Source organism: Arvicola amphibius, chromosome 6 (assembly GCF_903992535.2).
Source record: "Arvicola amphibius chromosome 6, mArvAmp1.2, whole genome shotgun sequence".
Taxonomy (NCBI): Eukaryota; Metazoa; Chordata; class Mammalia; order Rodentia; family Cricetidae; genus Arvicola; species Arvicola amphibius.
In genome coordinates, this window is record NC_052052.2 from 34,334,616 (window position 1) to 34,348,959 (window position 14,344).

Consider the following 14,344-nt stretch of genomic DNA (forward strand, 5'->3'; position numbering starts at 1 on the left):
CGTGGCTCACAACCATCTGTAATGAGATCTGGTGCCCTCTTCTGGCCTGTAGGATACATGCAGGCAGAACACTGTACACATAAAATCTTTTTAAAAATTGTTAAATTAATTCAAAATAAAGGCTTCTCATTCCCTTTCCCCAATTTCAAGAACTCTGAAAGCACACCATAATCAACTGAAAGAATGTCGAGAAGGACAAAGGGCCCCTCAGAAGTAGTGTTCAGGTGAATTTCAAGTGAGGCCTCTCCCGAGGGCTGTAAGAAATACTGTCAAAACAGAATGCAAGAACTTGTCACTTCTGGAAAGAACTTAACATGATTTTCTTGGAAGAACAACAAAATAAAAATAAAAAACCCAAGAGCACTGGCTACTCTTCCAGAACACCCAGGTTTGAGTCCCAGCACCCACATGGCATCTCACAACTGCCCAAGACTCCACAGCTAAGGGCTCCAATGCCCTCTTCTGACCTCAGTAGGACCTGCATGTACATGTACACAGTACTCAGACATACATGCAGGCACAATACCATACCCATAAAATAATAAAATTCCTAGGAGAACAGACAAAAAACTTCCTGTTTGAAAGAATGTATGAAATTGAAAACCAACTCTCTGGAAGATCAGATTATCTTGTGAATGGATTTTATCGATCCATTCATAATTAGCATTCTTTTTTATTTTTTGAATAGGTAACAGCTTCAATTCAATCACACCTTTCCAAAAACTAAAATATGCTGTTGTTTCTGTTTGTTTTGAGAAAACAGAAAGAGGCCTTTTTTTTTTTTTTTTTTTTTTTTATGGTACAGCCACCTGGCATTCCACTCTTGAAGGTTTTCACTTCATTTTTCTATTTTCTTTATTTCATTTGCAAAATTGTTATTTTATACACACCTCATACCCTTCATGGAATGAGGTGAAAACGACCTTTAAAAAAAAAAAAAAAAAGGAGATCTCCAACAAACTACAAATTTCGGTCTGCTGATATCAAACACGCAGTTTTTATATGAGATTTACAGAGGAAAACGGATTATTACTAAGCAAAAAACATGAACTTCAGGTTTTCCAAGTAAGCAATAAATATCAAAGTTAAACTACTCAACACATTATACAAGCTAACCTCAGATCACAAAATGGGCACACAAAACTGGTTCCACAGCAATTTCAGTAGTATTCGCTACTACCAAAAAAAAAAAAAAACCAAAACAAAACAAAACAAAACACCGCACCCATTCTTATGTAAACTTTAGAAGTAAACTTCCTGAACCTCACCTTTGTTTTCACCTACCCGCTCCCTAGAGGCCAACTGCAAGAAGGGCCAGTTAACGTCCCATAGTGAAAAACGACCGAAATGTTATTGTATTTAAGCATTTAAACAGGGTACTTCCCCAGGCTACAGCCATTTTAGATTCAGTATTTTTTTTTTAATTTTATAGGCTGGGAAGATTTAGCATGGAATAAAAAATGACTATCCAAGCCACTTCAAAACCAATCAGTCCTCCTTCCCAATGGGACGGAGTTTGGTAGCTAGCTGGTAAGACAATCTGAGGGAAAAGGTCTCACTAACCCAGAGAACCCGAACTCGGGGCGTGAAAGTTCCCTTTCCCCTAGATATCCCACATTTGACTTACACTTTTCCCTCGTTAAGTTTCTCTTAACTAGAAAACAGAAGCCTTCGGCTCTTATTTGAAGGAAAGGGAAGGAAAGGAGTTAACGAAGTCACTGCACCACCACCAAGCCGGAACTCTTGGAAAGGAGCCGGAGCCGCAGGTGAGCGTTTCTGACCCAGAACCGAAGTTGAAGTCGGAGCGCTCTGGAACCGCCGCGGCGACGCTAGTGTGCAAGGCTCCTCCCGTTGGGGGGGGGAGGGGACCGTTCCAACGAGGCGACTCCCACTTCCTCTCGCCCACCCCAGGCGGACCTACACCAACCACCTGTGCAAGACCTTCTTCCAACTAGTTTTCCTAGACGGCCAGCCGGGCTGCCGGCAGAGCCCGTGCCGGGACGACTCGAAGGCCACTTTCGTCTCGATGTGCAGAACTCGCACTCACCCGGCAGCGGCGGGGCTACGGTCAAGGGCGAGTCTCGACGTCTAAGAAGGTGTCCCCGGCTTCTCCGACCAGCAGAGGTGACTAGCCCACAACCATAACAAAGCTCTTCCCAAAATGGCTGCCCGGCCCACAAGGCCCAGGAGGGGGCAGAGCGGGCGGAGGAGGAGCGGCGACCAGCTGGGCCCGCCCCCTGCCGCTCCGGCCCGCCTCCCACACGCCCACTAGCAAAGGCGCACGCGCAGGCGCACCACCATGCCTCGGTGACCCCGCGCGGGCGCCCGCCGCTCGCTCCAGGAAACGTTGGTCCGCTCCAGCAGCGGTTATGTCCCGCCCCGCCCCGCCCCGCCGCCCTTCAGCGCGACAGCGGGGTGGCCAGCTCGCCCTTCCGCAAAGCCTTTCGCCTTTCTCGCGCCGCTCGTGAGGCGGGGACCAGCCGTGCTCAGCACTTCCCCTTAAAGCTCTCCGCCGGCACTCCGGCCTGGAAGCACGTGAACATGGGCGGGTCTGTTTATACCAGTTCTTCCCTGCCCATTCTTTCTTCGCCTTCTCACACCTCACGCGTAAGCCAGATACTTCGCTAACTACCAGAACTAGCAAAGCAGTTACGGAAGGGCGTGTTTTCCGACCCCTGCACACCTCTTGCTCCTCCTTTCACGAGCACTCGCGTCGTTGAGACTCCGGCCCTTGGCGTGCTATAGACCCCCCCAGCACTAGAAGCATGCGCAGCGGTGTCGGGCGCGCTACCTGCCGGGAGTTGTAGTTCTTGGGCATTGCAGGCGTCAAGGAGCCACCCGGGCGCTGGTTGGAATTCTGGTCCAGCCAGGTCTTTGCTAATAGACTCCTTGGTCTATTAACACTCCATTGGGTATTGAACGACAGGAAAGGGCGGTGCAACCAGACCAGAGAAGTGAATAAATGTGAAGACCTCGGTAGCCAGCCGCGTCTTTCACTTGTAGAATCTAAAACTTCTGCATGTTGTAGTACCTAGAGGAGTGGAGGAATTGGCCACAGTGGGCCCCTAAGTAAGTGAGTTCCTATTTGTTTTCAGCTTTTTGCACAAAGATCCAAGAACGCTTTAATTGCTTGGTGCCTGTTCTTATGGCTGGCTGACGGCAGATGGGCGGCACGAAATCGCACAGTGGATGAGTTAAAAAAAAAAAAAAAACTTCCTGGATGACATCCAAGCCCTAGGCCCTTAAAGCCACACCTGAATTCAGTGTGCATTTTGCGCCTAGGCCTCTCTTCCTCAATGTAACTTCTAGGTAATAGTAAAGAGAGTGGAAGTAAACACAGAATCTTCCCTTCACTCCTTCCCAGTAGAAGTAATAAAGGATTCAAATGCAAAAAAAGACTTTTTTTTTTTTCATTTCTGCAAAGCCCCGTTGTTTTTCGCAAAGTTAGGCGTTCCAAGCCAGCGGAGTAACACACTAATATCTTGTCTTTTAAAAAAAAATTCCGTGGATACTAATTGGTCTAACTCTAAGTCTCCTCCTACCTCCTTCCGCTACCATTAATGGGATTGTTTCAGAAATTGTACCCTACCTTCCTGAACTGCTAGATATATTACGAATCCTGGAATAGAGACTAGTAAAGTACCTTGAAGTCGACACCAATTAGAATTAAATTTTAAACTAATCCCCGGGGCTGCAGGCTGCTCAGTGATTAAAGGCTGCTCTTACAGAGAATTCCAGTTCAGCCTCCAGCAACTATACCGTAGGGGATCCGCACCTCTGATCACATGCACTCAAGTACACGAACACACCCAAATATAAAAATAATATAAAATTGAGGGAGGGAAGCGCCCCCAAACGGAAAGAGGAGAGTCGGAACTGGCTGTAGTAAGTTCCCACCCGGACGCATTTTTCTGATCTCAGGAAGTGGGGTTGTGTGACTCCAGTCGCCGGAAGTTCTCTTTCTGGTTGAATTTGTTATTCAGATCTTCCGCCGCGTGTTGGTGGCAAGTATGTATTAAGGACTGTGAAGGGTACGCTTAGGGCAGGAGGTGGGGGCGGGGTCACTAAGGGCTGGTAAATAGGAGATGTATTGCCATCCTAGGCGTCTCAAGAATCCTTGCTCCTAAATTCCGCTCCTATCTCAAAAATGGCTTCAGACGCTCAGTGTGGGTATTGCATTGATGACATGAAAATATTTTGTCGTTTTCAGTCCTTAATCCGCATCACCTGCCGACTCTAGGCTTCAGCCTAACACTTTCTTTAAATACTACCCAATTGGAAAACGACGTTGTACGGTGGCTACGGAGTTCTAAAAGGTATACAGTTAATATTTGTAAACCATGGAGTTACCTTGCCTGGTTCACAACTAAGCTATATTTGTGGCTGCTATCATTATTGTAAGTATAAAAATTCCTAAGCTCTGAAGTAAACAATAATAAAAGACGATAGTTAATGGGAACAGAAGTTATGACCGCGAGTTTTAAAGATAAGACTAGCACCTAAGAAAGTGGTAAAGATGTTTACTAAATCCAGATATTCAGTTTCTGCAAACTGCTCTTTTTGGACAGCCAAAACTAAAATTGGGGGGGGGGGGTCATATTTCCTTAATGTTACTCTTTGAAAATTTTTTTCAAAAGAAATCATGTTCTATTGAAGAGATTCTTATGATTTATTACTTTTGTAAAATTAATGTATAAAATGAGGACAACAAAATGATACACTGTTTTCTGTATAAGCACCTTTGCTTCAAATTCAGCTATCCTGCTCAGCTGCAAAATATATTAATCAGCACTGCATCTTCTGGAACAAGACTGAATAGAGACCAGTATGCTTCACTTTATCCAGAAATTTTCTGGAGCCTCTTCAAAGGTTAGTTGAGCACTATTTGTCAATAACTGTCTGACTAGGGCAAATATATACACACACACCTCATGTATTCTAGTGAGGAAGGAGAACAATGAGTAAATTATGTATAAGTAAAATATTTGCTATGTCAAGTAGAAACTGTTGTGGAGAACTATACATTAGGGAAGAAGAACAGGGAATATCAACAACAGACAGGAATAGGGGAGATAGCTCGGCCTTGCACATACTGCTGGGGCCTTAGTTTAACCCAGCACCCATGTTGGATGGTTTTACAACCAGTTACTCCAGTTCTAAAAGACTTGAAGTCTAAGGGGACCCACACACAAAAGTAAGAATAAGTTCTACAAGAAAATAATAGACAGGATTTTATAACATAATAGAAGGGTCAGAAATGAAGGAATGGCCATGTAGGTAGTTGAAGGAAAAGCATTCTCCTTTTGGAGACAAAAGGAATAAAGGCCAACATGAGATCATTCTTAGCATGTTTTTGAAGGCTTACCAAGACTCTTAATAGCTGTTCCTTTTTAATTTTTAAATAACTCTTTTTTAAAAAAATTCTTTTTAGATTTTTTGATGGTTATAAGTTTGCTTTATTGTATGTGATGAAAATAACAGGCCAAAAAAAGGTCATTTTTATATTTAAATAGTTCTACAAATTGTTACAATGGCAGGAAAGAAAACAAATGGGAAGATTTTAAGAATCTGTTTCTCTTCACCTCCACGGGCTGAAAACAGGTCTGCCTGTCAGTCAGCAAGTGCCTCTTGCCTCAGTTCTTGAGGGTGGTTTGAGTTTGGGGAACGGTTCGTCAAGAATTCCTCAAGTTCTTTCATCGTGCAAGCTCTTTTTATGGTTTGCTTCCATGTGCAAGTGAACATTTTTCATTCGACGCTTTAGAGAGGGTTCTCCATATATGCTGATTTCAGCTACGTTCCCAGAGTCGACAGTGTCCACTGTCAACCAAATCATGCCCATTGAACAGCTCTAATGGGACTGAGGGTTGTGTTGGGCCAAAGATCCTTTTTGCCACCCAGGTCTCCATGTGGAGCATGATAGGTTCACAGATTTTGTCCTAAAACCCCAGGGACAGAGGTGGAGCGCTAAGCTTCTCCGAGGAAGGGTTCCCCATTGGTCTATTCAGCTTGTGGTGGGCATTACTAATGTGGGCCTCCATACTGAAACTCTCCAAGAGCAAGGGCGAGGAGCTGCTAGAATTGTTTGTTTGTTTGTTTGTTTTTTGAAACAGGGTTTCTCTGTGGCTTTGGGGCCTGCTCTTGTAGACCAGGCTGGCCTTGAGATCCACCAGCCTCTGTCTGGGATTAAAGGCGTGTGCTATCACCACCTGGCTAGATTTTTTTTTTTTGTTTTGTTTTGTTTTTCGAGACAGGGTTTCTCTGTAGCTTTGGAGCCTGTCCTGGAACTAGCTCTTGTAGACCAGGCTGGCCTCGAACTCACAAAGATCCACCTGCCCCTGCCTTCTGAGTGCTGGGATTAAAGGCGTGCGCCACCACTGCCCGGCCTGGCTAGATTTTTTTTTTATTGTGTATATGTGTACCATTGTATACAGTGCATGTGGAGGCAAGGAATGGGTGTCTGATCTTGGAACTAGAATTACGGCTGGTTGTGAGCCCCCATGTAGAATGGGGATCAAACCTGGGTACTCTGGAAGAACAGTTAGTGCTCTAAATCATCAAGACATCTCTCCAACCCCCAAATTATATGTGTATGGGGTTTTGCCTGCATGTATGTCAGTGTACATGTTCTCATTTTTAAACTTTGTCTCCTGGTTGTTTTTCCTTTATAGCTGCTGAAGTACCCTTTTACAGTGAGACTCAGAGCCAGCAGAATAGATGGACTTTCTCGCAAGACATCGTTTCAGCAGAACCTTTCCCCTTTGTCGCCAAGGACTTGGCTTTCGACATCATTTCAAGTGTGTATGAACAACATACAATGCTATCATGCATCACCATGCAACTTTAAAAGACAGCAGAAGGAAGCAGTTGTTCCCTCCAGGGCACCAAGCACCATCACTTATCTACCTGATAGCCCAAAACCAGCATTGTATGTAAGTCTGGCGGGGTTAGTCCCCTTTATTGCTCCACCACTCACCATGGTCATAACAAAGTCTTATATCCCCATATTAGCGTTTACTCAGTTGGCTTATGGAGCCAGTTTCGTAGCTTTCTTGGGAGGGGTTAGATGGGGCTTTGCCCTGCCAGAAAGCAGTCCAGCCAAACCAGACTACATTAACTTAGCTAGTAGTATGAGTCCTCTTCTGTTTTCATGGGTAGCTGTCCTTTTTTCTGAAAGACTCAGTGAAGCCACTGTCTTAGTAATAATGGGTTTAGGTATAGCATTACACAATGAACTTTTCCTCTTGCCACATTATCCCAACTGGTTCAAAGCCTTGAGGATAGTAAGTACTTTAGTGGCTTTTTTCTCATTTGTAGTCACTTTAATACTTAAAAGTATTTATCCAGAAAAAGGGCCCAAAAGCTTTTTTGATGTAGAAAAATAAAACCACTTTGCTGTGGAATAATCCTTCTGTACACTCTGAAGATGTGTTGCTCTCATTGTTAATAAAGAGTTGATTGGCTGATGACTAGGCAGGATTTTTGGGACCGAGAATGCTGGGGAGAAGGGTGGAGTCAGATGAAGCAGGATGGGAAATATGTACATGAGGTAAATGAGCCTGGGGCACACAGATTAATAGAAATGACTAATTTATAAGAGCAAGCTAAGAAACAAGCTTAAGCTATCAGCTGAGCATTTATAATATTAAGTCTCTGTGTGATTATTTGGGGAGTGGCTGGTGGGACTGAAAAGTCCACCTAAACTACATTATTGATATTATTTACTACTTGGCTGTAAGTCTTGGAAACTTGCGGGTTTTTTTTTCAGTTATGTCATGGGACATGTGTTCACAGAGTACACTGCCTATGGGACATGTGTTCACAGGGAACACTGCCTTCAGAGACCAGAAGAGGGTATTGGAGTCCCTGGAGCTGGAGTTACAGACAGGCAGTTCTGAGCCTCTCAGTGTCTGAGTGGGAATCAAACTTGAGTCCATAACAATACATGGTCTTGACCACTGAGCCTGAGCCCTTTATCTCTCACTTGTACAGTTGCATGTTAGCATCACACTTGGGTTCCTTGTTTGGCTCTTTTTTTCCTCCCACTGGTGGGAATTTATTCTTCATGGACTTTTTTTTTTTTCATTTCTAAAAATTACTTCTTTTAGTCAAGTGATGTTGGCCCATGTGTTTAATTACAGCACTCCGGAGGCAAGAACAGGTGGATCTCTGAATTCAAGGCCAGACTGGCCTACAGAGCAAGTGCCAGAACAGCCAGGGCCACACAGAGAAACCCTGTCTGTAAAAACAACACACAAAAAAATGTTTGTTTGTCTCACTAACAACTCTGGCTGTCCTGGAACTTGATATGTAGGCAAGGCTGGCCTAAAACTCACAGAGATCTGCTTGCCTCTGCCTCCCAAGTGCTGGGATTCTAAATACTATTTTCTAAGTAATTCATCTTGAAAAACCTAATCCTTTATTGTGTCATATGAGGTTAGTTTACATCATCTTTTTGTGAATTGTATAGTCATCTACTTAAACATTTCAGTGTTTGAATTATATTGAGAACAATAAAAGACAAATTGAAAAATATTCTGTTAGAGTCTAGGAAGTATGAAGTCACATTTCATGAAAAAAATACTCCTACTTCATTAGGAAATGATGGAGGAGGGTCATCTGTCTATGTGTTACTTTCATTGGTTAATAAAGAAACTGACAGAAAATTAGGTAGGTGGGGTAGATAGAACAGAATTGTGGGAGAAAGAAAGCAGAGGCAGACGCCTCAGGCAGACACCATAGCTCTCCTCTCCAAGATGAACGCAGGTTAAGCATCTTCCTGGTAAGCCACCACCTTGTGGTGCTACACACATTATTAGAAATGGGTGAGTCAAGATATGAGAGTTAGCCAATAAGAGGCTAGAGCTAATGGGCTAGGCAGTGTTTAAAAGAATACAGTTTCCGTGTAATTATTTTGGGTAACGCTAGCCGGGCCATGGGAAGCGGCCCACTGCTCCCATCTCTACAAGGAAGTCCATGACACCCTGAAAATAAAGGTATTTCTGTCAATTTGTACAGCACTTATCATTGGAAATTGCATGTGTAAGCCCTTTTTTTTTTTTAGATTTTTTTTTTAAAGAGTTCTAGGACAGCCAAAGTTACACATGGAGACCCTGTCTAAAAAACAACACAACAAAAAAAATTTAAAATACAACCAGGCATTTTGGACTACACCCTTAATCCAGAGACAGGAGGATCTATAACAAGTTATAAGACAGCCAATGCTACATAGAGAGGCCCTGTCTTAAACATAAAATAACGACAAAAGTATTGCTTTGCTTTGTTTGTTTGATTTTCTTTTCCTCCTAGAAATTGAACCTGTGCTTCATAAATGCTATGAAAGCACTGCTACTGAGCAATACATCCCTAATCTAACACACTGGATTTTAACTTAAAAACCTGGGCTGGGGGCTGGGAAATAATACACATTTAATTAACTTTTCAGGTAACTTCTGAGCTGATCATACATAAATACCAAATACTGAATGTCTTGATATTTCACTTCTGCCACAGGCATATGTGTGTTGTGTGTGTGATCATATCCCTTGCCATTTTTGTCTGGTACTGGGCAATAATGAGAACTGAACTAGTATTTTGTGAATCTGTTTTAGCACGTTCTCTAAACAATAGGAGCACATGAGTTAGCTTAACTAGACTTGAATACTCTTGGTATTCATTCTCTGACATCTAGATCCTAACTTCAAACTTTCAGGCTATTTCACAGAAAGAGGCATTGCTTTCTGTCTGTGCTGTATAACAGGTTTAATGCTGATTTTCTATCAAGGTTTTCTATCTAATAAGGTGTTGAAAGACCTTAAATGAGAAATCATAACCTTGAGGCAGCCAGTTAAACTGAAAGCACGCAAACCCTTAATAATGTGGCTCTTAACTGGCTAGCAAAAATAAAAGCAGCGATCACAGCCTTCAGAATTCAGTATAAAACATTTTAAGAATGGCATCAGGGGGGCTGGAGAGATGGCTCAGAGGTTAAGAGCATTGCCTGCTCTTCCAAAGGTCCTGAGTTCAATTCCCAGCAACCACATGGTGATTCACAACCATCTGTAATGAGGTCTGGTGCCCTCTTCTGGCCTGCAGGCATACACACAGAACATTGTATACACAATAAATAAATAAATAAATATTTTTTTTTAAAAAAAAGGAATGATATCAGGGGAAACAAGTTTAAGAAGCAGTTTTAGATCCAAGGTAGTTATAACTAACAATATTTGTCTATAAAAATTCCACATGTACAGGTTAAATCTCTGATAAAGATCTGAAGTGATTGGGATTGGAAGTGTTTTGGACTTCAGACTATATCAGGTTTTAGACCATTTATATAGCATTTGTCAGCTGAGCATCCCTATTCTGAAAATCAGAAATAAAAAATGAAACAAATTCCAAGTTTTTTTTTTTTTTTGCATTGGGTGTCAGCATTCAAAAGTTTTCTGATTTCAGATTAAAGATGCTCAAAGGTGTACCCATTGAGCTAAGTATGATGGCTCATACCTGGTACCCAGCACTCACAAGGTTGAAGCAGGAAAACTGTTGAGAGTTCAAGGATAACTTGGGCTGCATAGTGAGACTATCCCCAAAACAAAAACAGACAATCAAAACCAACAAAAAACAAAACATAAAAAGTTGTAACTGCAATTCATCTTTTCCAAGCCACCAGGCAGTAGCACTATACTAAGCTATTACATAAGCTTATCCAAGTACAAGTAAATCAAACAAAGCTTAATAATCTAACAAAAGCACCTCTTCCTAAAACTAAATAGATAATTTTGTTGACTAGAAAATAAAGAAGAAACTTCTAATCACATAATGATGCCTGGGGTATTCTTATCCCCATTGCACACTATTTCAACCAAGAACTTATCTAAAGATTGGAGAGATGGCTCAGCAGTTAGGAACATTGGCTGCTCTTCTAGAGGACCCCAGCAACCACACAGCAGTTTAAAACCATCTATAATGCCAAATCCCAGACAAAACTTCAGGTAAAACACTCATATGTGTGTGTGTCTGTGTGTGTGTGGTGTGTGTGTGTGTGTATAAACTGTAAAATATTTTTATGGTTTATTTAACTTTATTTTATGTGCATTAGTGTGAAGGTGTCAGATCCCCTGCAACTGAATCTTCAGACAGTTGTGAGCTGCCATGTGGGTGCTGGGAATTGAACCTGGGTCCTCTGGAAGAACAGTCAGTGCTCTTAACCACAGAGCCATCTCTCCAGCCCCAACTCGTACATATTTTTAAAAACTCAACTGTCATCATGGGGGACTAGAGAGATGGCTCAAAAGTTAGAAGCACTTACTGCTCTTTCAGAGGACCTAAGGTTCAGTACCCTGCACCCACATCAGGCAGCACCCTTACTCCAGTTCCAGGGGATACTACATCCTCTTCTGGTCTCAGCAGGCATCTGTATACACATGGTGCACATAGACAAGTAGACACACACACACATACATAGAAATTTTAAAAAGTAAAACTTTTTATAAAGAATTTTCACCAGTTCCTTACTTGTATTCTTAATCAAAACAAAAAATATGAGTTGTTAAAATCTCTCAGACTATCAAAAGCAGAAGTTTACCTATCTAAATAGGCAGATATGCTGGGCATAGTGGCACAGACCTTTAATCCCAGCACTTGGGAGGCAGGGGCAAGCAAATCTCTGTGACTTTGAGGCAGGCTTGGTCTATGTAGAAAGTTTTGGGACAGCCAGAGCTATGTAGAGATACCCTGTCTCAAAAACAAACAAACAAAATCCAAATGGATATTTACTATGTGCCCTTCCTAATAGTCTAGTGCTTTTATTTGGGGATGGTGAAAAGTCCTGCCATTGAAGTACAGTTCACTAGCTTTTCTCTATAGGTTAAATCACATCAGGGAAACTATGTTCTGGACTAAATTGTGAATTATAATAGAAATCTTTAAACTGTCTCAGAGATGATCATTTATTATATACAGGCTATATTACAACTTGAACTGCACTAGAGAAGTAGCCAAAGGCACTATTTCCCAGAAGTTTCTAAACAAAGAATTTTTACAATTAGGATTATATTGATAACTGAATAACTGTAAGGCATAAACACCATTTCTATTGTTGCTAAGCTTTGCAAATTTATGAGTTCTTTATTAAGATATATTCCATATCTATTCACATTCAAACTTTAGAAAAAAAATCACTCTTATCTATCTATTCAATACATATCCTCAAAAGAATCAGAGGGTCATATCACAAATACAAGTTTGATTTACAACAGGTCAGAACCTACATTTCTAAATGCTACTTGTACTTTTATGCTTTCTGTGTCATAGTACAGCAACACCACCTTCACAGCGACTAGTGATCATGTTACCAATTTCTGTCCATGTATCTGAATGAGGGTTATAAACTTCAACTGAGTCCAAGGTACCTGGGGCCAAGAAATCATGGCTAGAAGAGCGGCCTCCAGAAACATACAGGAGACCATTGACTGCCGCAACGCACATGCCTGCTCTGGGAACTTTCATTGAAGCAACTTCAACCCACTTTTCCTAGTAAAGTGAGAAAAGAATTAACATTAGTACTGTCATAAAATGATAAGAAAATCTCCTTGAAATCATATATCCTAGTCATTTATATGTTTAAATTCAAACCAAGAAAGTAAGTATATAACATTTTTATTTATTTATTTATTGCTTTTTTGAGACAGGGTTTCTCTGTAGCTTTAGAACCTGTCCTGAAAACTAGCTCTTGCAGACCAGGCTGGCCTCGAACTGACGGATATCTGCCTGCCTCTGCCTGCTACATGCTGGTATTAAAGGCGTGTGCCACCATTGCCCAGCTAACAACATTTTTTTTTTTTTTTTGGTTTTTCGAGACAGGGTTTCTCTGCAGCTTTTTTAGAGCCTGTCCTGGACCTAGCTCTTGTAGACCAGGCTGGCCTCGAACTCACAGAGATCCGCCTGCCTCTGCCTCCCGAGTGCTGGGATTAAAGGCGTGCGCCACCACCGCCCGGCTTTTAGCTTTTTTTTTTTTTTTTTTTTTTTTTTTTTTTTTTTTTTTTTAGCTAACAACATTTTTAAATAAACTTTTTGGCAGACATGATAAAATACTAATTCTAGAGAATAGTTAAACATATCTGATTATAAAATATGGCCAGGTGTTGGTGGTGGTGCATGCGCCACCACTGCCAGGCTACAGAGCAAGTTCTAAGACAGGCTCCAAACACAGAGAAACTTTGTCTCAAAAACAACAACAACAACAAAAAACTACAGATCAGGTAATGATCTAGAAATCATGTAGGGACTGGAGAGCTGGCTAGTGGTCAAAAGCACTGCCTGGTTATGCAGAGGGCGAAGGTTCAGTTCCCAGTACCTACGTGATGGCTAACAACAGTCTGTAACTCTAGTTCCAGAGTACCTAACACTCTTTCAGGAGTCTACAGGCACTGTATACATACGGTGTAAGACATTCATGCAGGCAAAACACCCATACAAACAAAATAAAAATAAATAGCTTTTAAAATGCTTAGGAGTTATTTAAGCTAGCAATCTGAGAACCCAAGTCCATGAAATACAAATAATATATTCAAACAAAGGGATGACAAAATTTCAAGGAAACAAAAGCTTATATATAAAGATTCTGTAAAACTTATCTAGATGGCTAGAGAGATGGCTCAGCAGTTAAAAGAACTTGTGCTGATTTGAATAATAATGGTCATAAAGTGATATTTTTGAGTTTCATCACCAGGGAATAGTACTATTTGAAAGAATTAGAAGGATTAGGAGGTGTTGTCTTGTTGGAGGAAGTGTGCCATTAGGACTGGGCTCATACCAACCCTAGGTGCACTCTCTCTCTCTCTGAATCAGGATGTGCTCCAGCACCTACCAGCATGTCTTCATGCTCTCTGCCATGAGGATAATGGACTAAACCTCTGAAATTGTAAGCAAGCCCCAATGAAATGACTTCTTTCATAAGAGTTGCCTTGGTTGTGGTCTCTTTACAGCATTAAAACAGTGAGTAAACCAGAAGCTGGTACCAAGAAGCGGGGTAATAATGTGATAGGCCTGACCATGCTGTTTGTTGTAGGAATATGGAAGACTTTGGGACTCTGGAATAGAAAATCAGATGGAGCCGGGCGATGGTGGCGCACGCCTTTAATCCCAGCACTCGGGAGGCAGACGCAGGCGGATCTCTGTGAGTTCGAGACCAGCCTGGTCTACAAGAGCTAGTTCCAGGACAGGCTCTAAAGCCACAGAGAAACCCTGTCTCGAAAAACCAAAAAAAAAAAAAAAAAAAAAAAAAAAAAAAAAAAAAAAAATCAGATGGATGCTTTAAGCTGGGTTTAATGGCCATAACTAGTAG

At 41.8% G+C, this 14,344-nt stretch overlaps 3 protein-coding genes across 15 annotated transcripts in view; 1 reads left to right on the forward strand and 2 right to left on the reverse strand.

Annotated features, from left to right (window-relative positions):
* Nucleotides 1-2,704, reverse strand: part of Gpbp1l1 (GC-rich promoter binding protein 1 like 1) — a 45,427-nt gene extending 42,723 nt beyond the window's left edge. Inside the window, exon 1 of one of the 3 annotated variants that reach the window (XM_038332479.1) lies at nt 2,048-2,519. The gene's annotated coding sequence lies outside the window, so the exon portion shown is untranslated. Of the gene's footprint in view, nt 1-2,047; nt 2,520-2,683 lie in introns of those variants that run through there. The other 2 variants (XM_038332478.1, XM_038332477.1) reach the window with 2 other exon arrangements.
* On the forward strand, nt 2,336-7,959 carry Tmem69 (transmembrane protein 69). Of its 8 annotated transcripts, XM_042055189.1 has the most exons (5): nt 3,137-4,008; nt 4,211-4,316; nt 4,737-4,869; nt 6,669-6,929; nt 7,792-7,959. In XM_042055189.1, the coding sequence occupies exons 3-5, from the start codon at nt 4,828-4,830 to the stop codon at nt 7,909-7,911; spliced, it is 423 nt and encodes a 140-aa protein (XP_041911123.1). In that variant the 5' UTR covers nt 3,137-4,008; nt 4,211-4,316; nt 4,737-4,827; the 3' UTR covers nt 7,912-7,959. The 8 variants fall into 8 exon arrangements, with proteins under 8 accessions (XP_038188415.1, XP_038188411.1, XP_038188412.1 ...); XM_038332487.1 differs by lacking the exons at nt 3,137-4,008; nt 7,792-7,959 and adding an exon at nt 2,336-3,069 and having other exon boundaries at nt 4,757-4,869; nt 6,669-7,463; XM_038332483.1 differs by lacking the exons at nt 3,137-4,008; nt 7,792-7,959 and adding an exon at nt 2,337-3,069 and having other exon boundaries at nt 4,211-4,397; nt 6,669-7,463.
* Nucleotides 7,960-11,934: 3,975 nt separating this feature from the next.
* Nucleotides 11,935-14,344, reverse strand: part of LOC119816139 (intracisternal A particle-promoted polypeptide) — a 35,211-nt gene continuing 32,801 nt past the window's right edge. For all 4 annotated transcript variants that reach the window (XM_038332475.1, XM_038332472.1, XM_038332474.1 and 1 more), the window contains one exon: nt 11,935-12,531. In XM_038332475.1, the coding sequence (XP_038188403.1) occupies nt 12,307-12,531 (225 nt within the window). In that variant the 3' untranslated portion in view covers nt 11,935-12,306. The remainder of the gene's footprint in view (nt 12,532-14,344) is intronic.